General features: G+C 36.8%; 1 protein-coding gene across 2 annotated transcripts in view; it reads left to right on the top strand.

Moving 5' to 3' along the window:
- TMEM38B (transmembrane protein 38B) overlaps window positions 1-17,191 on the top strand; it is a 64,078-nt gene extending 46,887 nt beyond the window's left edge. For both annotated transcript variants that reach the window (XM_004372196.2, XM_023727420.1), the window contains exon 6: window positions 16,924-17,191. In XM_004372196.2, coding sequence (XP_004372253.1) covers window positions 16,924-17,133 — 210 coding nt within the window. In that variant the 3' untranslated portion in view covers window positions 17,134-17,191. The remainder of the gene's footprint in view (window positions 1-16,923) is intronic.
- Window positions 17,192-24,763: the final 7,572 nt, after the last annotated feature.

The following is a 24,763-nucleotide window of genomic DNA, read 5'->3' as shown; positions in this document are numbered from 1 at the left end:
GGTGTTTCTGCCTAGAGCGCCATCTTGCCGGAAGTTCCGATTTGTTTCTTTATCTCGTTAAAAAGCGTCATTGGAATTTGGATTGGGATTGCATTGTATCTGTAGATCGCTTTGGGTAGAACTGACATTTTCACAGTGTTGAGTTTTCCTATCCATGAGCATGGTATGTTTTTCCACTTATGTAGGTCTCTCTTGGTTTCTTGCAGTAGTGTCTTGTAGTTTTCTTTGTATAAGTCTTTTCCGTCTCTGGTTAGACTTATTCCTAAGTATTTTATCTTCTTGGGGGCTATTGTAAATGGTATTGATTTGGTGATTTCTTTTTCGAAGTTCTCTTTGTTGGTGTAGAGGAATCCAACGAATTTTTGTATGCTTATCTTGTATCCTGCTACTTTGCTGAAATCTTTGTATTAGTTTCGATAGTTTTCTTGTGGATTTTTTGGGGTTTTCTGTGTATAAGATCATATCATCTGCAAATAGGGATACTTTTACTTCTTCCTTACCAATTTGGATGCCCTTTATTTCTTTTTCTTGCCTTATTGCTGTAGCTAGGACTTCTAATGCTTCCTTGTCTGGTTCCTGTTCTTAAGGGGAATGCTTTCAGCCTCTCCCCATTTAGGATGATGTTGACAGTTGGCTTTGTATAAATGGCCTTTATTATGCTGAGGAATTTCCCTTCTTTTCCTATTATGCCGGAGTTTTTATCATGAATGGGTGTTGGACTTTGTCAAATGCCTTTTCTGCATTGATTAGTAAGATCATATGGTTCTTGTCTTTTGTTTTATTAATGTGATGGATTGCCTTGATTGTTTTTCTAATGTTGAACCATCCCTGCATACCTGGTATGAATCACACTTGATCATAATGAATTGTTTTTTTGATATGTTGTTAAATTTTATTGGCTAGAATTTTGTTGAGGATGTTTGTGTCTGTATTCAGGAGGAATTATGTCTGTAATTTTCTTTTTTTGTGGTAACTTTACCTAGTTTTGGTATCAGGGTTATGCTAGCTTCATAGAATGAGTTCGAGAGTATTCTATCCTTTTCTATGCTCTGAAATATCTTTAGCAGTACTGGTGTTAACTTTTCCCTAAAAGTTTGGTAAAATTTTCCAGTGAAGTTGCTTTGTATATGTTTGTGTAACCACTTTGTTGAGGTATAATTCAGATACCACTGTACAATTCACTATTTAAAGTGTACAATTCATTGGTTTTTAGTATATTAACAGAGTTGTAAAACCATCACCATAATCAATATTGGAACATTTTCATCACCCCAAAAGGAAACCCTGTACCTATTAGCAGTCACATCTCATTTCTCCTCAAAACCCCCAGCCATAGGCAACCACTAATCTACTTTTTGTCTCTATAGCTTTGTTTACTTTAGACATGTCATATAAATGGAAGCATACAATATATGGCTTTTTATGACAGTTTTCTTTCATTTAGCATAATGTTTTTAAGGTTCATCCATGTTGTAGTATGTATCAGTACTTTATTCTGTGTTATTGCCAAATAACATTTCATTGTATGGATATACCACATTTTGTTTATCCATTCATCAGTTGATGGAAATTTGGGTTGTTTCCACTTTTTGGCTATTATGAACAATACTGCTGTTGTGTATAAGTTTTATGTGGACATACATTTTCATTTCTCTTTGGTATATGATCCTAGGAATGCAGTTGTTGGGTCATATGGTAACTCTTTGTTTAACTTTTTGAGGAACTGACAGACTGTTTTCCAAAGTGACTGCACTATATTACATTTCTGCTAACAGTGTATGGGGGTTTGGATTTCTCCACATCCTTGTTAACACTAGTATTATCTGTCTTTTTTATTATAGTCATCTTGTTGTTGTTAGGTGCCATCGAGTTGGTTCCAAATCATAGCATCCTCACAGTCCTTGTTATGCTTGAGTCCATTGTTGCAGCCACTGTGTCATTCCATCTTGTTGAGAGTCCTCCTCCTTTTCACTGACCCTTTACCAAGCATGATGTCCTTCTCCAGGAATTGGTTCCTCCTGACTTGCATTTCTCTTACAACTAATGATGTTAACATCTTTTCATATACTTATTGAATATTCATATATCTTCTTTGGAGAAATGTCTATTCAAGTCCTTTGTCCATTTTTAATTGGGTTGTTTGTCTTTGTAATGTTGAGTTGTAAGAATTCTTTATGTATTATGGATACAACACCATTATCAAATACATGATTTGCAAATATTCTCTCCCATTCTTTGGGTTGGTTTTTTTTTTTTACTTTCTTGATGGTGTCCTTTGAAGCATAAAAGTTTTTAATTTTGATGAAGTCCAAATTATCTATTTTCTCCTTTGATGTTTGTGCTTTTGGTGTCATATTTAAGAAACCATCACCAAATCCAGTGTCATGAAGATTCACCTCTATTTTTCTTCTGAGAGTTTTACAGTTTTAGCTCTTATGTTTAGGTCTATGAGCCATTTTGAGTTCATTTTTGTGTATGATATGAGGAATTGTCCAACTTCATTGTTTGGCACGTGGAATGTTGAAAAGACTATTCTTTCCCTCGTTGAATTGTCTTGGCATCTTGTCGAATATCAATTACCTGCAAATCTGAGGATTTATTTCTGGACTCTCACTTCTATTCCATTCATCTCTATGTCTATCTGTATGTTAGTACCACACTGTGTTGATTTTTGTAGCTTTGTAGTAAGTTTAAAAAATTGGGAAGTGTGAGTTTTCCAACTTTGTCCTTTTTCAGAATTGTTTTGACTAAACTGGTTCTCTTGAACTTATATACAGATTTTAGGATCAGCTTGACAGTTTCTGCAAAAAAAACCAGCTGAGTTTTTGATAGAGATTGCATTGAATTTGTAGATCAATTTGGAGAGTATTGCCATTTTAACAATATTAAGTCTCCCAGTCTATGAACACAGGGTGTCTTTCTGTTTGCTTAAGTTATCTTTAATTTTTTTCAGCAGTGTTTTATAGTTTTCAGTGTTCAAGTCTTACATTTCTTGAGTTAAATTTATTCTTAAGTATTTTGTTCTTTAAGATGTTATTGTAAATGGAATTATTTTCTCAATTTTATTTTTGGGTTACTCATCGCAAATATGTGGAAATACACTTGATTTTTGTATATTGATCTTATATCCTGTAACCTTGCTGAACTTATTTATTAGCTCTAATAGATTTTCGTGTGTGTGTTTGTGTGTGTGTAGATTCTTTAGGATTTTCTGTATACAAGATCATGTCATCTGCAAATAGAGATAATTTTACTTTTTCCTTTCCAATCTGTATGCTTTTATTTAATTTTCTTTCCTAATTGCCCTAGCTGGAACCTTCAGTACAATGTTAAATAGAAATGATGAGAGTAGATATCTTTGTCTTGTTTCTGATCTCAGGGGGAAAGCATTCTTTCACCATTATGTATTATGTTACCTGTGGGTTTTTCATAAATCCCCTTTATCAGGTTGAAGAAGTTTGCTTTTGTTCCTAGTTTGCTGAGAATTTTTATCATGAATGGCTGTGGAATTTTGTCAGATGCTTTTTTCTGCATTGATTGAGCTGATCTTATGTTTTTTTCTCCTTTATTGTGTTAATATAGTTGGCTACATTAATTGAATTTTAAAAATATTACATCAACCTTTCATTTATGTGATAAACTCTACTTGGTCATGATGTGGAATCCTTTTTATATATTGCTAGATTTAATTTGCTAACAATTTTCAAGGATTTTTCCCTGTATATTCATGAGGGATATTGGTTTGTAATTTTTTTTGTAGTTTCTTTGTCCAGTTTTTGTATAAACGTAAATTAAATTCTTTAAGTAAATTGAGATGGGTTTTTGATAGGGATTACAATGAATTTGTAGATCAATTTGGAGAGTATTGCCATTTTAGCAATATTAAGTTTCTCAATCTATGAACATGGGGTGTCTTTCCAGTTATTTAGGTTATTTTTTATTTTTTTCAGCTGTGTTTTGTAGTTTTCAGTGTTCATGTCTTACATTTCTTGAGTTAAATTTATTCCTCAGTATTTTGTTGTTTCTGAAAGCTTGTGTAGGTTTGGTATTTCTTAGTTAAATGTTTGATAGATTCTGTAGTGAACATATCTGGGTCTAGAGTTTTCTTTGAGGAAAAGTTTTTTGATGACAAAATCAATTTCTTTAATACATATAGGGCTTTTCAGATTTTTTATTTCATTTTAATCTAATTTGGCAAGTTGTATTTTCAAGAAATTTGCCCTTTCACCTAAGCTTTCAGTTTTGGTGACATAAAATTGTTCACAGTAGTTCTCTATTATCCTTTTAGTGACTGTAGGATTTGTAGTAATGTCCTTACTTTCATTCCTGATATTGGTCATTTATGTCTTTCCCTCTCTTTAAATTAGTGTAGCTGGAGTTTTATCAATTTTATCAACTTATTTAAAAAAACTGACTTTAGGTTTCATTGATTTTCTGTGTCATTAATTTCTGTTCTTTATTATGTCCTTCCTTCTAATTACTTTGGGCTTACTTGGTTCTTTTTGTTTTCTAGCTTCTTAAGGTGTAATCCTAGGTCATTATTTTATACTTTTTTCCCCTAATATAAGCAATAAAGCTACAGATTTCTCTCTAAGTGTTGTTTTAGCTACATCCCACAAATTTTGATATTTTGTTTTCATATGGTTCAAAATATTCTCTAATTTCCTTTGTGATCCTTTTCTTTGACCCGTGGTTTATTTAGAAGTATATTATTTATCTAGATATTTTTATGTAACTGATTTCTAATTTAATTTTGTTCTGATTAGAGAACATATACCATGTTTTTTCAATTCTTTTAACTTTGTTGAGACTTATTTTAAGTCTGGCATATGGTCTGTTTTGATGAATATTCTATGTGCAGTTAAAAAGATTGTATATTCTGCTGTTTTGGGGTGGACTAGCTGTTCCAGACATTAAAATACACAATGTTGTTGTTGTGTGCTGTCGAGTCAGTTCTAACTCATAGCAACCCTGTAGGACAGTGTAGAACTGCCCCACAGGGTTTCCTAGGCTGAACCCTAGGCTGAAATCTTTACTGGAGCAGATCGCCAGGTCTTTTCTCCCTCAGAGTGGCTGGTAGGTTTGAACTGATGACCTTTTAGTTGGCAGCTTAATGCTTAAACATTATACCTCCAGGGCTTCTTAAAATACACAGTAAAGCCTCTATAGTTAAAACTGTGGTACTGGAACATGAATAGACAAATAGCCCAAAAATAGATCCAAGTACTTATGGGAATTTAGTATGTGATAAGGGTACCATCACAAATTAATGGAGACAGGCAAAGATGGATTTTCAGTAAATAATGCTGGGGTAACTGGGTAGCCAATTTGGAAGAAGATAAAATTAGATCCTTACTCCACACGCGAAAATAAACTCCAAATGCATTTTAAGGATCTAAATGTAAAAAATAAAACCGCACAAGTGCTGGTAGAAAACTTGGGTGGATTTCTCTTAAACCTAAATGTAGAGGAAGGGCTTTGTAACTATGACATTAAAGGAAAAGCTTGATAAATTTGACTCCATAAATTTGGCAAAAAATGTTGTGGACAAAGTCAAAATATAGCTGGCACACTGTGATCAAATACTTGGAACATACTTCACAGAGGGCTGATATCCCTAATAAATAACAACCTCTTAAAAAGTAAGGGAGGAATGACCAAAAACTCAATAGAAGAATTTTTAGAAAGTTATCAACAGACAATTCACATAGAAAAGATATGAAAATATCCTTCAAACATATTTAAAAATGTTAAACTCACTCAGAATTTGAGAAATACAAATTAAAGTAACACTGAAATACCATTTCTCACTTATCTGAGTGGCAGAAATTCAGAAGTCTTGCAACACATTCTGTTGACGAGGCCGTAGAGAAACAGACACTATTGTAATTTTTCTTTTTCAGTGTTTGTGGGAGATTCTTGCATGTTTTTATTTTCCAGTTTTTCCCCTAGATTTCCATGCATTTTTATATGAACTTTAATAGCAGTTTGTCTAACTCCATAAAAAAAAACTTGATATTTTTATTGATTATATTAAATTTATAAATTAACTTAGCGAGGCAGATATATTACATAGAATAGGAAAAAGAAAAAAGCGTAAGACAGGAGTAAGGTCAGAGTTATGAAGTTCTCCAGAATATAGAGGTGGAGGATCTAGTATTTAGAGAAGGAAGATCCAGAGTGAGAGACTGGAAAGAACTGGCCAATGAAGTAAGAGGAAAACCAGGAGATAGTTTTAAGAAAGATGGAGTGGTCAGTTGTGCCGAATGCTGTTGAGAGGTGTATTCAGATAATGTATTGTTGAATACATGAATGAAGGACACTGTTCTTAGGCCCTTTGGGGGACAAATGGTCATACAGCCTTTGAATAAGACCCTGACTTTGTCCTCAAGATGTTAATATTCTAAAGAGGAATGTGAGACATGTACATTATTCTTTCAGACTTTATGAAGACAGGGACTAGGTTTGTTTTATTCATCAGTGCATTCCTAGCATTGTGTCTGGCATATAATAGATTTTTACTGTATATTTGTTGACTGATAAATGAACAAAATACTCTTTTATAGGTGTCTTTATTTAATTCTCTCACACTTATTTATCAAAGGATATACTACCAGAAATGAACAATTTGTTCACCCAGCTTATTGAAAAGGACATTTACAAAAATGTAAATCCTAAGATTCTAATTTATTTGCCATCATTCAGGTTAATAATCACTGATGTCTGAGTGAATTACATCACCTGTGGAAAGCAGAGTGACCAGAAAACCTGGTTGAATATGCCATGTATTGTCAAGGTTTATTGCAAGGCAAGGTGACTTCTGTTGGACACCATTTAGAAAAGCTTAATAGAATAGACCCTTGAGTTACACAGCAAAGGACTGTTTGAATTTGGGCTCATGAAGACAGGAAGCAATATGTTCTGGGAAGGAAGAGAGATTAATTTGGCAAATTTTGCTTATGTGGAAATAAAGTCTTTGCATTATCCATATGAGGCAGGATGTTAGGTTTATTCATTCATTGTGCTGTCAGTGCTTGGCACTGTAACCCCTCCCCCCCACAAAAAAAAAAAAATCAGAAAAACAAACCCATTGCCATGGAGTGGATTCCAACTCCTAGCGACCCTCTAGGACAGAGTAGAACTGCCCTCTAGGGCTTCCAAAGCGGTTGTATTTGTGGAAGCAGACTGCCACACCTTTCTCCTGTGGAGCAGGTGGTGAGTTCAAACAGCCAACCTTTTGGTTAGCAGCTGAGTGCTTAACCACTGTGCCACCAGGGATCCTCTAGGCACTATGTTGTTAGGTGCTGTCGAATTGGTTCCGACTCATAGTGACCCTGTATATACAAGAGAATGAAACACTGCCTAGTCCTACACCATCCTCACAGTCGTTGCTATGCTTGAGCCCATTGTTGCAGCCACTGTGTCAGTCCATCTCCTTAAGGATCTTCCTCTCTTTCGATGAACTACTTTACCAAGAATGATGCCCTTCTCCAAAGTGTGTGAGACGAAGTCTTGCCATCCTCACTTCTAAGGAGCGTTCTAGCTGTACTTCCAAAACAGATTTGTTCGTTCTTCTGGCAGTCTGTGGTGTGTTCAGTATTCTTCACCAACACCATAATTTAGAGGTGTCAGTTCTTCAGTCTTCCTTATTCATTATGCAGCTTTCACATGTATATGAGGCGATTGAAAACACCATGGCTTGGGTCAGGTGCACCTTAGTCGTATAGTGGATATAAAAGTATATAAATACCATCTTTTTCCTAAAAGAACATACACTGTGTGTCACATTTTTGTGGTCATTTTGAAATGGTATAATTCATATATAGACTGTGATAGAGCGTTCAACAATTTCTTTACCCAAATCAATTTATATTTTAGGGTTTCTACATTTTTTTTTGTTTCATTTTTCAGCAAGAGACCATGAAGCCAAATGCTGTTTAATTTACATAATATGCTTTTTTTTTAATAGTTTACTAGATAAGGAGATAGTTTTATTTGTTAAAAAAAAAAAGTAAGGGTTCATTCCTTTTGTCACAGTTATATTTTGTGTCACCTTGCTGAATCAAGATCTGATAAGAGGCTGAATTCACAGAAGTCTGCCTTGAACCTCATAACTCTGTCTCAGCAGTAATTTCTGATGCTAGCAACACTCAGCTGAGTGAAGACTACTGGGAGCTGAGATTCTATTAAAACACTAGACTTTGAAAAATACTGTAGTTCACATTCTCAGGAAATACTTTATACTCTGTCACCCTTCTCTTTTGGATTTTCTGAAAGGACGCTACTGTTTTCCTAAGACAGTAAAACATTGTTTTTGATATGAATTCTTTTATCTTTCATTGGCAGTTTGTTAAGTCAAGCTGTGACCAAGATAATTATGGTAGTGCATCTTGTTGTAACTACTCATTCTAAGGAATAATTTAATGTAAGGAAGTTAACTTGGAGGTTAACGTTATATTTAGACTTTTCTCCACTCGATATTCTTTCCGGGTGACCACATTCACATTCATGCCTTTAACTTTTACCTGTATAGTAATGACTTCTGAACTCGTATCTCCTACTTAAATGTCTCTGGGCAAACCTCTATTACTGCATTTCTCTTTACTGTTCTGTAATTACCATGAGTTGAAATCGACTCCACAGCGGCTAACAACTAAAACAATTACTGATTTAATTGCCTAACTCTGACTAGTCTGTAAAGACCTTGATGGCAAGGTCTATGTTCAACATGCTTTTGGCAACACAAGCAAATTATTTTAATCCTGTTGAATGGTTGGTTTTAGGCTTTTTAGGGCTGGTGGTGATGCAGTGGTTAAGCACTTGGCTGCTAACCAAAAGGTTGGTGGTTCGAACTCACTAGCCACTCTTCAGGAGAAAGATACGGTAGTCTGCTTCCATAAAGATTACAGCCTTGGAAACCCTATGGGGCAGTTCTACTCTGTCCTGTAGGGTTGCTGTGAGTCGGAATTGACTCAGTGGCAACGGGTTTGGTTTGATTTTGGGTTTACAATTCAGTTTGTCCTTACATCTACAATGTGTCCCTTTTAGGGTCTCAGTTTAAGCCTAAGATGTTTGCCTGGTCTGTTCCACTTTGGCTGACCTTGGACTCCAGCCTGTCTTCTCAGTACCAAGTGCTGGCTGCTGATGTGTTAGCTTAGCTCTTTGGTCTCCCTGCTGTTGCTGTCTGCTAAATTTTTGAAGTCTCTTTCTATGCATGCGCAGTTTACGGGTTGGAGGAGCTGGTAAACTCCTCGAGGGCAAATTACACATAGATTTTTGGGCTCTCTCTATGTGGTTCCCTCCTCTTTGGAATATTCCCCCTCAAGTCCTAGATGCTTTGGCTTTCTTAGACTCCAACCTCTGTCTCCTTAGCTCAGTGGGATTTCTGCTTTCTATTCCCCTAGGTTCTGAATTAGCACATATCCTCAAAGAAAAAGCCGGGGTAAATGTGGAGCTCACCTTGTTCAGTTTCCTTTCTCTTATGGGTGGTAGCCCCATCAGATTCTGCTTATATTGTTTGCTTTCCAGTGCTTTTTAATAGTTGTCTTTTATATTCATTTTGGTGGGAGACCAAGTCTGATATAAACTGTTTAGTCATGCTTGACCTGAAGTCCATGTGCATGCATTTTATTTATTTATTTTAACCACTCACAAAATTTTGGTTGTTTTTACTGTTGTTGCAGAACTGCATATGTTAATATCATTTACCGTAGTTGTCCTTTATTCTTGTATACCTCTTAGTGCCTTCATTTACCTTGGTCACGTTGTGCTGACTTTCCCCATATTGTGTATTGCCTTTCCCTTCACCAGAATTAACATGGTCTACTATCTAGTAAGTGATTCTCCCTCTCTCCCCCTCCCATCCCTGGTAACTATCAAAGAACGTTGCTTTGTGTGTAAACCTGTTCTTGACTTTTTATAAAAGTGGTATAATATTTGTCTCAGCATAATGTCCTCCATATTCATCCATGTTTCATGGACTCATCATTATTTTTGATCATTGTGTAATATTCCATTGTGTGTATGTACACATTTTGTTTATCCATTCATCTGTTGATGGACACTTAGGTTATTTCCATGTTTTTGCTATGTGAATAATGCTGCAGTGAACATGGGCGTGCCTATGCCTATTCGTGTCACTACTCTCACTGTTCTAGGATCTATATCTACGAGTAGAATTGCTGGGTCGTATGTATTTCTGTTTCTAGCTTTTTGAGGGAGCGCCATACCATCTTCCATAGTGGTTGTACCATTTTACAATCCCACCAGCAGTGTGTAAGAGTTCCTATCTCCGCACAGCCTCACCAGCATTTGTTGTTTTCTGTTTTTTTGATCATTGCCATTTTTGCAGGGGTAAGATAGTATCTCATTGTAGTTTTGATTTGCATCTCTGTAATGGCTAATGATCAAAAAATGTGTTTGTTAGCTTTCTGAATGTCCTCTTTGGTGAAGTGCCTGCTCATGTCCTTTGCCCATTTTTTTTTTATTGGATTGTTTGTCTTTTTGTTGTTGAGGTGTTGAAGTTTCCTATATATTTTAGAGATTAGACCTTTGTCAGATATGTCGTTGCCAAATTTTTTTTCCCAGTCTGTAGGTTCTCTTTTTACTCTTTTGGTAACTTTTTTGATGAGCATAAGTATTTAAATTTTAAGAGGTCTCAGTTATCTAGCTTATCTTCTGTTGTTTGTGTATTTTTAGCTGTTTGACAGTGTATTTATGCCATAAATGAGGGCCCAGCTTTGTCCCTATGTTATCTTCCAGGAACTTCATAATTTTAGGTTTAACATTTAGGTCTTTGATCCATTTTGAGTTAGTTTTTGTGTATGGTGTGAGGTGTGGGTCCTGTTTCATTTTTCTGCAAATGGATATTCAGTTTTGCTAGCACCATTTGTTAAAGATACTATCTCTTCCCCATTGAATGGACTTCGACCCTTCGTAGAAGATCAGTTTGTCCATAGCTGGATGGATTTACTTCTGGGTTCTCAATTCTGTTCATTTGTGTATGTGTCTGTTGTTATACCAGTACCAGGCTGTTTTGATTACCGTGGCTATATAGTAAATTCTGAGATTGGGAAGTGTGAGGCCTTCTCCTTTGTTCTTCTTCTTTGATAATGCTTTAACTCTTTGGGGCCTCTTTCCTTTCCATATAAAGTTGGAGATTAGTTTTTCCATTTTGTTAAAGAATGTTGGGATTTGGATTGGGATTGCATTATATCTATAGATCACTTTGGGTAGTATTGACATTTTCACAATGCTAAGTCTTTCAGTCCATGAGCATGGTATGTTTTTCCATTTATGTAGGTCTCTTTTGGTTTCTTGCAGTAGTGTTTCATACTTTTCCTTGTATAAGTCTTTTACATCCTTGGTTAGATTTATTCCTAGGTATCTTATCCTTTTGGGAGATACTGTAAGTGGTATTGTTCTCTTGATTTCCTTTTTGAAGTTCTCCTTGTAGTATGGAGGACTGCAACTGATTTTTGTAAGTTGATCTTGTATCCTGCCATTTTGCTGAACCCTTTTATTAGTCCAGTAACTTTCTTGTGGAATATCTGAGATTTTCTATGCATAGGATCATGTCATCTGCAAATAGGGATAGTTTTACTTTTTCTTTACCAATTTGAATGCCTTTATTTCCCTTTCTTGCCTCACTGTTCTGGATAGAACTTCCAGTACAATATTGAGTAAGAGTGATGATGGGCATCCTTGTCTTGTTTCTGTTCTCAAGAGGGAATGCTCTCGATCTTTCTCTGTTGAGAATAATGTTGGCTGTTGGTTTTATATATATGCCTTTAATTATGTTGTGGAATTTCCCTTCTATTCCTATTTGGTTGAGAGTTTTATCAGGAAAGGATGTTGGATTTTATCAAATGACTTTTCTGTATCAATTGAGATGATCATGTGCTTCTTTTCCTTTACTATATTTATGTGTTGGATTACATTGTTTGATTTTCTAATGTTGAACCACCCTTGTATCCCTAGTATGAATCCCACCTGACCATGATGTATTATTTTTTCGATATCCTGTTGTTTTCTGTTGGCTAGAATTTTGTGGAGAATTCTTCGCGTCTGTATTCATGAGGGGTATTGGTTGGTAATTTTCTTTTTTTGTTGTGTCTGCCTGGCTTTGGTATCAAGGCTTTGCTGGCTTCATAGAATGAATTCAGGAGTACTGTATTTTTATGCAAATAACATGCACCTTCTGTGTTTGTTTGCTGGCTGCGCCCTCCCCCCACAAGGTATTTTGGTAAGTGCACTATGCTAATTTTTTTTATAGCACTGTATGCAGAAGGATTGGCATGATGATGCTTTTGAGGGTGCCTCAAGGGGGGAGGGCGCGGCCGGCAAACAAACTCAGAAGGTACATGTTATTTGCATAAAAATATGGTATCTCTTCCTTTTCTGTGTTCTGGAATAGTTTGAGTAGAATTGGCGTCAACTCTTTGAATGCTTGGTAGAACTCTCCAGTGAAGCCATCTGGGCTGGAGTCTTTTTTTGTTGGGAGTTTTTTTTTATGACATCATCAGTTTTCTTCTTCTGTTACAGATCTATTTAGGTTTTCTATCTCTATTTGTGTTAGTTTAGGTAGATAGTGTGTTTCTAGAATTTGTCCATTTCTTCTAGGGTTTCAGATTTGTTAGTGTACAATTTTTCATAATACTCTGTTGTAATCCTCGTTATCTCGCTTGGTTCTGTTATTATGGCTCCTGTTTCATTTTTATTTTCATTATTTGCATCTTTTCAATTTTTTTTTGTCATTTTGGCCAATGGTTTGTCCGTTTTATTGATCCTCTCAAAGAACCAACTTTTAATTTGGTTGATTCTTTCTGTTGTTTTTCTAATTCATTTATTTCTGCTCTGATCTTCATTATTTCCTTTCTTCTGGTGACTATGGACTTCTTTTGCTCTTCCTTTTCTGTTTGTTCAAGTTATTGGGTTAAGTTACTGATTTTGTACCTTTTGCCTTTTTTGATGTGTACATTTATTGCTATAAATTTTCTTCGGAGCACTGCTTTTGCTGTGTCCCAGAGGTTTTGGTGTATTCTGTCTTCATTCTCATTTGATTTCTAAGAATTTTTTAATTTCATGTTTCATTTCTTCTTTGAGCCAGTGGTTTGGTAGCTCATGTTGTTGTGTGATGTCATTGGCCTGCTCTCCGAGGGACTTCCTTTAATATTTCTCGTAAGGCTGATCTGGTTTTTACAAATTCCCTTAGTTTCTGCTTATCTGGGAATGTCTTATTTTCACCATTGTTTTTGAAAGACAGTTTTGCTGGATATGTGATTCTTGATTAGCAATTTTTTTTCTTCAGGATTTTATATATATCATTCCATTGCCTTCTTGTCTGCATGGCTTATGATGAGAAATCAGCGTTTAGTCTTATTGGCGCCCTTTTGTAAGTGATACTTTGTTTTTCATGAGCTACTTTCAGAATTCTTTGTCTTTGGTTTTGGAAAGTTTGATTATGATATGTCTCAGTGAATTTTTACGGGGAGCTATCCTGTGTGGGGTTTGCTGAGCTTCTTGGATTGTAACCTTCTCATCTTTCATGATATTTGGGAAGTTTTCAGCCACTGTATCTTCAAAAATTCTCTCTGTGCCTTTTTCCCCCTCCTCTTCTGGAATTCCTATTACACATAAATTATTCCTCTTAATGGTATACCACATCTTAGGCTTTCTTCGTTTTTCTTCATTCTTTTTTCTGATTGTTCCTCAGATGAATTAGTATCAAAGGGTTTATCCTCTATTTCACTGATTCTTCTATTGATTCAGTTCTACTTCTGTGTCCATCCATTCATTTATCTGTTTCTGATATTGTTAATCTTCTGAATTTCTAGTTGTTGTTGTTGTTGTTTTTTTAATCTAGTTGTTGTTTTGTATGGTTTCTAATTGAGTCTGTCATTTTGTTCTTGTATTATTTTCCTGAATTCTTCAAGGGTTTTTTCTGTGTTTTCCTTGATCTCTTTGAGGATCCTGAATATAAACCTTTTGAATTCCTTCTTAGGTAGTTCTACTGTCATTTCTCCCTCAGGAAGATTTTCTTTCCCTTTATTTTGCTCACTTGTGGGAGCCATCTTATCCTGTTTTTTCATATGATTTGTTATTGTCTGCTGTCTCTGAGGCATTAAGGTATTATTTTGTTTATGTATTTATTGATTGTTTGTTTTGTCCTGATTTTTTGTTTTGTTTTCCTATATTAGGGTGGGTGGGGCAGGCGTGCTCTGCTGATCAATGGTCTGGTGGCATGGGAATGCTTACCACCTGTTGCCAGGTGGGCGGGGCAGCAGTGGGCAGGGCGAGCACACGTCACTGTTCTCCAAGCATGCGGGGCACCTGGGGCAGGCTGGGCAGGAGCGGGCTGCCACCTGTAGTCATTCCAGTGGCACAGAAAATGTGATGGTGCTTGCTGGGTGGGTGGGGCGGTGGGCCAGGGGGTATGGTGGGCAACCAGCCACGCAGCAATGCTCACTGACGCTCACCCAGTGGGAAGGGCAGTGGGTGGGATGGTGTGGTGGGTGACTGGGGACATGGGAGCACTCTCTGCTGCTCGCCAGTTGGGCTGGTTGGTGGGCCTGAGGGTGTGGTGGATGACTAGCTATATGGAAGTGCTCACTGCTACTTGCTGGGTGTGCAGGGCGGTGGGTGGGATATGTGGCAGGTGGTGCGGTCTAGCAGGTGACTGGCGTGGTGAATGCATTCACTACTACTTGCTGGGTGGGCAGGGTGATGGGCAGGGCAGTATGGTAGGTGACTAGCAGCACGTTGCATTCCCTGCTGCTTGCTGGGTGGGTGGTGCTGTGGGTGTAGAGGTTTTGCAGGTGACCGGGAGCGTGGAGTGCTCTCTGCCGCTCACTGGGTGGGAGGGGCGGCAAGCAGGTGTGTGTGGTGGGCAACCAGCAGCGCAGGAGTGCTCACTGCCACCTGCTGGGTGAGCAGGAGGGGTGGCGAGTGGGGCGGGGTTGGGTAGGAGGGGAGAAGGGGGCTTGTACCACAGTCCTTATGTGGGCAGGGTGGCAGGGGTGGGAAGATTCGTGCTGCTTATCACCAGGATGGTGGGGGGAGGGGGAGTGTGCTCTTCTGGTCACCGGGCATGGGTTCCTGGGCATTCCCATTGGCTGCAGCCAGCAGTTAGGACCTGGTCCCAACCAAGTGTGAGGAGTGGGAAGTTGCCCAGTACCCGGCCAGGTGGGGGACCTCCTGCTGACACTCTGTGGATCTGTTACTTTGTGTGTGCCACCCATCCTAATGGTCAGGGACCTCCACTGCTGAGTAGTCCTGTCTCTGGATCTTGGCTCTCTCCCTGCTCTCTGGACTCCAGGATCCCTGGAGCTCTCATCTTCCTTCACGTACTTTCCCTCCTTAGATTCACGTCCTGCTCACCTTGCTTCACTCTGGGTATGTCTACACAGTTTCTCTGTCTTCTCTTGGGAATTCCGTGAAGTTGCCTTCCTGTGCTTTTCACCCAGGATTGCTGCTGATTTTGTTTTCAGGTGGCCATGCTGCACTGGGCTAGCTGGCAGGGCACCTTCGTTCTATATCTCTCCTCGTTTGTTGTTTTCATTCAGTTTCTCCTTTCAGTCACTGTTTGATCTAATTCTTTATCCTTCCGTTTGATGCTCATCAGGGTTCCAGGATTGTCATCTGTATCTGTTTCACTTGGTTTCTCAGGTCTTTGCTATAGGGGGATAGCATGGTGTGTTTGACTAAGCCACTGTCTTGGGCTGTCTCCCACGTGCATGCATTTTAAAAAGTGTTTGTGTGTGTGTATGTGTTTATTTAGGTGAAATCACATAACGAAACAAACCATTTCAAAATATGCATTTCAGTAGGATTTAGCACATTCACAATGTTGTGTGTGCGTGTGCATTTTTAATTTTATGTAAATAATAGTGCACTATAGATCTTGTTTTGTGTGTCATTTTCACTGAAGATTATATTTTAAGAATCTTTCTGTTACTTTTCTAGTTCATTACTTTTAACTGTTGCACAGTGTGCATTTTACTTACCGTTCCTTTAGTGATGAGAGTCTATTTTGCCTCCAGCTTCCCTCTACCTAGACTACATTGCAGTTAAGAAGCATTCATTCTTGATTTCATTTTGTACAGCAAGTAGATTATGTAGGGGCCTCTTGTGAAAATTTGATACCAAAAATTTCTAGTTTGATTCATTATCTGAGATCTGCTGGAGGAATTGGGCTATTTTAGACCCTAAACTCTACCCTCTCCAATCCATTTTGGCACCAGTCTAATTTCTTGGGCACATTTAAAGATCTCTGAACACTGCGTTTTGCCAGGTAAAGGATTGGGAGCACTCTCCACGCCACCTCTCAAGGTGTTGGTTCCTTATATATAAAATAAGGACATTGGGTAATTAGAAGGTTTTTAACATCCCTTCTAGGAGCAGTGTTCTGTGATTCATTGAAAGTCCTGTGACTTTTAGGTAATGATAGAATGCAGTGTATTTAATGACTGAATTCAAACTCTGGGTGTTCCAAACCGCTTTATCACTTATTAGCTCTGTGACTCTGGCAAGTTTCTTAACCTCTCAGTCGGTGCATCAGTTCCACATCTGTATGATGAAGGTCGTAATAGAATAGTTGTTGGATTAAATTTAAAGAGAATTTAAAGCACTTATCACAGTTCTCGCACACAGTAAGCACATAGTAAAATAATAGGTGTTATTCGTCATTTGCCTGTAGACTATAGATGTTTTATTTTCTTTGAATGCTAAATGTATTTTTGTGAAAATGATTACACTGCTCATTTGGCACCCACAAATGGAACAGAGGTTTGCCTAGAACCTAGCTTAGTTTACTTTACTTGCACGTGAAGTTTAAGAATACGTTTTGGATCCTTTCTATTTTCTCCTCTCAGTTCTGAGAAGCAGGAAGCATACTTAAATTCAAAACTGAACTTTTTTCCCTAGATAACCATGATGCTTACAGAGACTTCTACTGTGTCTTTTGCTCCTTTTGAGGATGCACTGGGTCGTATGCTGTTTGGCTGTCATCAACGATTTTCACCACGTGTAAAGAAAAATGAAACTAAATCCAATGGCACTGGTTCATCCACCTCAAAACCTACAGCTGATGCTTCAGACAAGCTTAAAAAGAAGCACAGTAAGAAGACTGAGTAAATTTACTTGCTGAGTTCTAGAAAGCAAAAAAAAAAAAAAATTTTTTTTCTTATCTACCTGTCAGATTGGTAAATATTTCTGTGTAAATGATGTGAAATAAAGATTTTATGTAAGGAATGAAGGTGACAAAAAGAAAGAACTTCTTTCTGTTTCAGGGAGATAACCCTTTTATGGATTGTAATCCTTGAATGCTGTGAGTGTATCATGTGAAACTGTTTTTCTAGTTAAATATAAAAGATTCTACTGTGATTATTTTAATAGTTTTATATTGATAAAATAAGGCTAGATTAAAAACATGTTACAGAAAGTAAACCTAACAGCGTTGAAAAAAATAACAAAAATCTAAAACTTTTTATTTAGGTATTTTCATACATATTTTTATTTGAATTTATTTGAACTATAGTTCAGTAGAATTAAATTTTGTTTCATATTACAATTATAATTTCCTAGGTATGGAAAACAATTCCTGTTTAATTTTGAGCACTGTAAAGAGTAAACTTTTCCTAAAATGCTTTATATTATGAATGAAAATAAATTACTAGTTTATGTTTCAGATGTAAACATTGTATTTTGTGCATATTAAATGGAAAATATCTGAAATTTTATTTAACTTTATTCCTAGTAGTATTATTTTTCGATGAGAACTGAGTTTTAATATGAGTTTAGAACTGGAGCCTACCATATTTTTACGCAAATAACACGCACCCTCTGCGTTTGCTGGCCATGCCCTGCCCTTGTGAGGCACCCTCACAAGCGCTGCCATGCCAGTCCTCTTCCACATATTGCTGTAAAAAAAAATGAGCATAGCGTGCTTACAAAAATACCTCAAGGGGGGAGGGCGTGGCCGACAAACAAATGCAGAAAGTGTGCGTTATTTGGGTAAAAACAATGGTATCTTACGCTCTTGTTTTAAAAACTACCTGTTTTTTTTTCCCCCCTAAAGAAATTCAAAGGTGTAGTTTTTAATAAATTACTATTCCATGGGTTTTTTTGTTTTTGTTTGAAACTTATTTTTTTTCTGTCTCTTTAAAGCTTACTTGTTTTAGCTGGAGGAGAAATTATTCTTCTCAGGGTTTCAAACATTCTTAACTTCCTTCTGATCTTAGTTGCCGTGAATACATTGGTGGCAGTTACTATCTTAATGATTAAAAAGAAAACATATATCCTCTTAATTTAAAAAATTTCCCTCTGTGTCTCCTATCTAGTGAACACTTTTCCAGTTTTCTGATTGAACATCTCTCACTAGTTTGCATGTGTCTGTTATATTTTAATCTACATGTACATATATATTTTATTTTAAATTAAAACTAGTTACCTTTATGTGAAAATGCTTGGCTCTAATGAGAATTGTCCTTGAACATTTGATAGTAACCAGCCAACCAAGAAGAAATAGAGAAACCAAAACCTTACATGGTAGTCCATTTGAATGAAGAGTGATGACATTAAATTTGGTTCTGTAATGCATAATAAAAAAAACAAGAAAAGGTACTAAGTAATGTTAGATTTTCTTGCTTTATTCTGTGGTTTAAAACTCCAGTTGTAACTTTAAACCTGCAACATGATTTTTTCCATCACAACCATGAACCTGCTACCTGCAAAGAGTAAGTACCAGGTAGTTTTGGATGGTTTAGAAGTATTCAGATTACATTCATGTTATAAGTTTTTTTTAAAAAAAAATTTTAACAACTGTACACACCAACAGGTACTAAACTTTTACTTGTTTTAAAAAAAGGTTTTTTTGGGAGGGAGCTTTTGTAGCATTGGAGTGCTAAGAAATGTATTTTTAAAATTGTTACATTAAATATTTAAGAGTTCTGTATTATATTTGATACCTTGTAGTTAAAAAAAACTTTTTCAAAATTAACATCTTACTAAGTATTGACTTCTTTTTGATGTTTGAATTCAACTGTAGTTGAAATGGTAGGGATCTTGATTTATATTTGTATGAAAGACCAACTTATTAAAATAAGTTATTTAGTACAATGGAGTATTACATTGTTTTTGTGTTTTTCCTTTTATATTTTCTGTGAGTTAGGAGTTCAGAATTCCTCTAGTGTTTTGACTTATACAGTATATATTCAATGATTCGTGTCCAAATGGGTCATTAGTACAGATTTTATTAATCTGTGCAAACATCCTATAACCCTTAGTTCAAGGTTCCTAAAACTTCCCACCCTGAATCTACTCAGGCCTGCCTGCAGAGACTTGACTGGACTTGCAAAGCAGATTGTTAGTCTTCTTACCCAACATGAAGCATGGATGAGTCCTATAGGCCTGCCTCACCCACCCAGTCATTGGTGGCACTGAGGAAGTCAAGACCTACCAGATCTCCTTAACAAAAAGAGACAAGAAGCTGGCAACATCATAACCAGTTTAACTCAGTGATCTAGTAAACTAGTAAACTCAGTCCACGAGTAAAATGTGGCCAAATGAATATCAAACTCTTGATTTATCAGATTACTCACTCTTCCTACCCCAGAGTATCACTTAAGGGCTGGAGAGAAACTAGATATGTGGGTTAGGTAAATTTTCAGTGGAAATTCCAGCCTCCCTGTGAGCAAATATCAAAAAAGTGGAGAAATGCATTTTTTTTGTCTGTTCCTTTAAGCATAGGCACCTTTCCACTAAAATCTACCTCAAATCACAAGTGGCATGTTGGAAATGGAATAATGTGTTCCAAAAATGCCCCTCCTGCCAAAAGCCTTTTGTAGTTTTTGCCCAAGGAATAATTAACATTCCTGGTGATATTTATTCATTTGTTCATTCAACAAATATTGAGCGCCAACTATAGGTCAGGCATTATCTTAGGCTCTAAAGAAACAGTGAATAAAACAAATAGATGTAATTTTATGAAGAACTAATGGATCTTTTCCCCCAAAGTGGTTCTACGATTGTACACTGTACAACAATGTATGAGAGTTCCAGTTGCTCCACATCCTTGCCAGGGATTAATGTTATCAAACATTTTAATTTTGTCCATTTCTATTTGGTGGTCTGTGGTATTTTTTATAGTTTTAATTTGTGTTTCCTTGATGATTAATGATGTAGAGCATGTTTTTTGTGTGCTTATAGGTCATTTGTATATCTTTTTCTGTGAAGTGTCTAGATCTTTTGTCCATGTTTTAACACGTTTTTCTTTTTATTAGTTATGAGAGTTCTTTATATCAATCCTTTGACAGGTACAAATTCTGTACATATTTTCTTTCTGGTCTGTGGCTTACCCATTCACTTTTATCTTGTCTTTTAATGAGCAGAAGTTGTTGATTTTGCAGAAGTCTAAATTCCCAGTATGTTTTCTTCAGAGTTACTGCTTTCTGTGTCTTAAGAAACTTTTGCCTATCCCCAAGTAATGAATATATTTGCCAGGTCTGAGGGACCCCACATAAAGGAATGCTTAGCTTTTAGTCTAAGAAACACTTAGAAGAGAAACACTTTATGCTGTTATGTAAAGCAGCAGTTCTGTTGCTCACAAAGTCACAGGCCTATATTTTGGTTCTGTTTTCTGAAAATATTTTTTTTACCTTACACACATGGTCAGTATTTCTGTGCTTGTGTAACAGGTTATATACATTGCAGGAATTTAGAACTTTCTCATTTATGTCTGCTTACGGACTTTCCGTGGGCAGGCTTGGCTTTGGTTTATTACAATTCTGATGTTTAAAAGAGATTATGAATGTGCTAATAGCAATTGTTTTTAAAATTAAAAGTTCAAAATCCCTTAAGCTCAATGTACATATGGGGACAAAATAAAGTTGATTAGGGAGGTAGTAGTTGATCGAAGTGCATATTTGTGGTGGCAGAATGTGGACCACGGGTATGGTACGCAAATCAGTAGACTCTAGATTAATTTACATGGCAGACTGTTATATGGTCCATGGCAATACAAAGTTATGTGGCACACATAACTGAAGATGAGAACTGCTACTTCCTTCTATATTTAAAAAACATAGTTAAGCAGTTCATACAGTGGGATTATTTCCTGCTCAAGAAATAGAACATTATCACAGTTTCATTTTCTTTCCAATCACTACTCTTCCCTTCTTCTCAATGTAACCGCTTGCCTGACTTGTAATACTAGAGATTTTGACTGTTTCTGAATCTTATATGAATGAAATCAGATGGTATTTATTCTTGTGTATCTGACTTCTTTTGTCCATTATTACATTTATGAGATTTTGTGTCTCTGGAGTTCATTCATTGTTTCTGATAGTATTGCATTGTATGAGTAGACCTCAATTTGTATGTTCATTCCATTGTGTGCTGAGGGAGATTTAGGTTTTCAGTTTGTTATTTTAAATAATGCTGCTGTAAATGTACTTGTGCATATCTTTTGGTGCACGTGTGTACACATTTTTGTTCAGTAGGAGTGAAAGTGCTGGGTAATAGAGTTTGAACATACTCAACTGTTGTAGATAATGCCAAAAAGTTTTCCAAAATGTTGTTGTTAGGTGCCGTTCAGTCAGTTCTGAGTCATAGTGGCCCTCCGTACAATGGAATGAAATGAAACACTGCCTGGTCCTGTGCCATCTTCACAGTTGTTGCTATGTTTTAGCCCATTGTTGCAGCCACTGTGTTGGTCCATCTTGTTGACAGTCTTCCTCTTTTTCACTGACCCTCTACTTTACCAAGCATGATCTTCTCCAGGGACTGGTCCCTCCAGATAACATGTCCAAAGTATGTGAGATGAAGTCTCCATCCTCGCTTCTAAGGAGCATTCTGGCTGTACTTCTTCCAAGACAGATTTGTTAATTCTTCTGGCAGTCCATGGTATATTCAGTATTCTTCACCAACAGCATAATTCAAAGGCATCAATCCTTTAGTCTTCCTTTATTCATTGTTCAGCTTTCACATGCATTTGAGGTGATTAAAAATACCATGGCTTGGGCCAGGCGCACCTTAGTCCTCAAAGTGACATCTTTGCTTTTTAACACTTTAAAGAAGTCTTTTGCAGCAGATTTCCCCAATGCATTATGTCGTTTGATTTCTTGACTGCTGCTTCCATGGGCATTGATTGTGGATCCAAGTAAAATGAAACCCTTGACAACTTCAGTCTTTTCTCCATGTATCATGTTGTTGCTTACTGGTCTAGTTGTGAGGATTTTTGTTCTTTATACTGAGGTGCAATCCATACTGAAGGCTATAGTCTTTGATCTTCATCAGTAAGTGCTTCAAGTCCTCTTCGCTTTCAGCAAGCAAGTTTGTGTCATCTGCATATCGCCAGTTGTTAATAAGTCTTCCTCCAATCCTGGCTTCTTCATATAGTCCAGCTTCTCAGATTATTTGCTCAGCATACAGATTGAATAAGTATGGTGAAGGGATACAACCCTGACACACCCCTTTCTTGATTTTAAACCATGCAGTATCCACTTGTTCTGTTTGAATGACTGCCTCTTGGTCTGTGTACAGGTTCCACATGAGCACGATTAAGTGTTGTGGAATTCCCATTCTCCGTAATTTGCTATGATCTACACAGTCGAATGCCTTTGCATAGCCAATAAAACATAGGTAAACATCTTTCTAGTATTGCAACCAAGATTCATCTGACATCAGCAGTGATATCCTTTGTTCCACGTCCTCTTCTAAATCTGGCTTAAATATCTGGCAGTTCCTTGTTGATGTACTGCTGCAGGTGCCTTTTGAATAATTTTAGCAAAATTTTACTTGCTTGTGATATTAATGATATTGTTTGATAATTTCCACATTCTGTTGGATCACCTTTTTTGGAATGGGCAGAAATATGGATCTCTTCCAGTAGGTTGGCCAGGTAGCTGTCTTCCAAATTTCTTGGCACAGACGAATGAGTGCTTCCCGAGTTGCATCCGTTCGTTGAAACATCTTGACTGGTACTCGGTCAATCCCAGGAGCCTTGTTTTTTGCCAATGCCTTCAGTGCAACTTGGACTTCTTCTTCCAATACCATTGGTTCTTGGTCATATGCTGCCTCCTGAAATGGTTCAACGTCCACCAATTCTTTTTGGTACAATGACTCTGTTTTCCTTCCATCTTCTTTTCGAGGATTCCTGCATCATTCAATATTTTGCAAATAGACTCCTTCAAAATTGCAACTCAAGGCTTGAATTTTTTCTTTAGTTCTTTCAGCTTGAAAATGCAGAGTGTGTTTTTCCCTTTTGGTTGTCTAACTCCAGGTCTTTGCATATTTCATTATAATACTTTACTTTGTCTTCTTGAGCCGCCCATGTAAATCTTCCATTCAGCTCTTTTACTTCATCATTTCTTCCATTTGCTTTAGCTACTATATGTTCAGGAGCAAGTTTCAGAGTTTCTTCTGACATCCATTTTAGTCTTTTCTTTCTTTTTTCTTTTTAATGACCGTTTGCTTTCTTCATGTATGATGTCCTTGATGTCATCTCTCTACTCGTCTGTTCTTCAGTCATTAGTGTTCAGTGTGCTAAATTTATTCTTTAGATGGTCTGTAAATTCAGGTGGGGCATACTCAGGGTCATACTTTGGCTCTCATGGACTTCTTTTAATTTTCTTCAGCTTGAACTTGCATATGAGAAATTGATGGTCTCTTCCACAGTCGGTCCCTGGCCTTGTTCTGACTAATGATACTAAGCTTCTCCATTGTTGTTTTCCACAGATGTGGTTGATTTGATTCCTGTGTATTCCATCCAGTGAGGTCCACGTGTATAGTCACCATTTATGTTATTGAAAAAAGGTACTTGGTTTAAGTCGCTGGTCTTGAAAAATTCTATCATGTGATCTCCAGAGTCATTTCTATCACTAAGGCTGTATTTTCCAACTACTGATCCTTCTTTGTTTCCCAGTTTTGCATTTTCAATCACTAGTAATTATCAATGCATATTGATTGTGTGTTTGATCAATTTTGGACTGCAGAAGTCAGTAAAAATCTTTAATTTCCTCATCTTTGGCGTTAATGATTGGTGCATAAATTTGAATAATAGTTGTATTATTGGGCTACAAGCCCAAGAGAAGAGGAAATGGGTTGGTGAGGACTAGTAATTCTTGTAGGTGTATGGATATTATCCTATCACTGACAGTGTTGTACTTCAGGATAGATCATGAAATGTTCTTTTTGATGCTGAATGCAATGCCATTCCTCTTCAATTTGTCATTCCCAGCATAGTAGACCATATTATTGTCCGGCTCAGAATGACCAATACCAGTCCATTTCAGCTCACCAATGCCTAGGATTTCAATCTTTATGCTTTCCATTTCATTTTTGACGACTTACAGTTTTCCTAGATTCATACTTTGTACGTTCTGTGTTCTGATTATTAATGGATGTTTGCAGCTGTTGCTTCTCATTTTGAGTTGTTACATCAGCAAATGAAGGTTCAAAATAGTTAGTCTAATTTATACTCCCGCCAATAATGTATGAGAGTTCCAGTTCCCCCAACATCATTACTAATACTGGGTATCATCTATCTTTTAAATTTAGTGATTCTGGTGAAGGTATATCGATGCCTCATTGTGTCTTTTAATTTGTATTTCTCTGATGATTAGTTAAGTTGAACACATTTTAAATGTATTGACCATTTCTATGTTCTCTTTTATAGAGTGTTTCAATTTCTTGTCTATTTTTTTTCTCTTGGGTTGTCCTTTTGTTTATGTGTTGGGGGCGTGCGTGAATATGTGCATATACACAC

This window comes from Trichechus manatus, unplaced genomic scaffold, assembly GCF_000243295.1.
Source record: "Trichechus manatus latirostris isolate Lorelei unplaced genomic scaffold, TriManLat1.0 scaffold00016, whole genome shotgun sequence".
Classification (NCBI taxonomy): Eukaryota; Metazoa; Chordata; class Mammalia; order Sirenia; family Trichechidae; genus Trichechus; species Trichechus manatus.
Note: the sequence above shows the minus strand (reverse complement) of the source record. Positions and strands in the feature narration are given on the sequence as shown.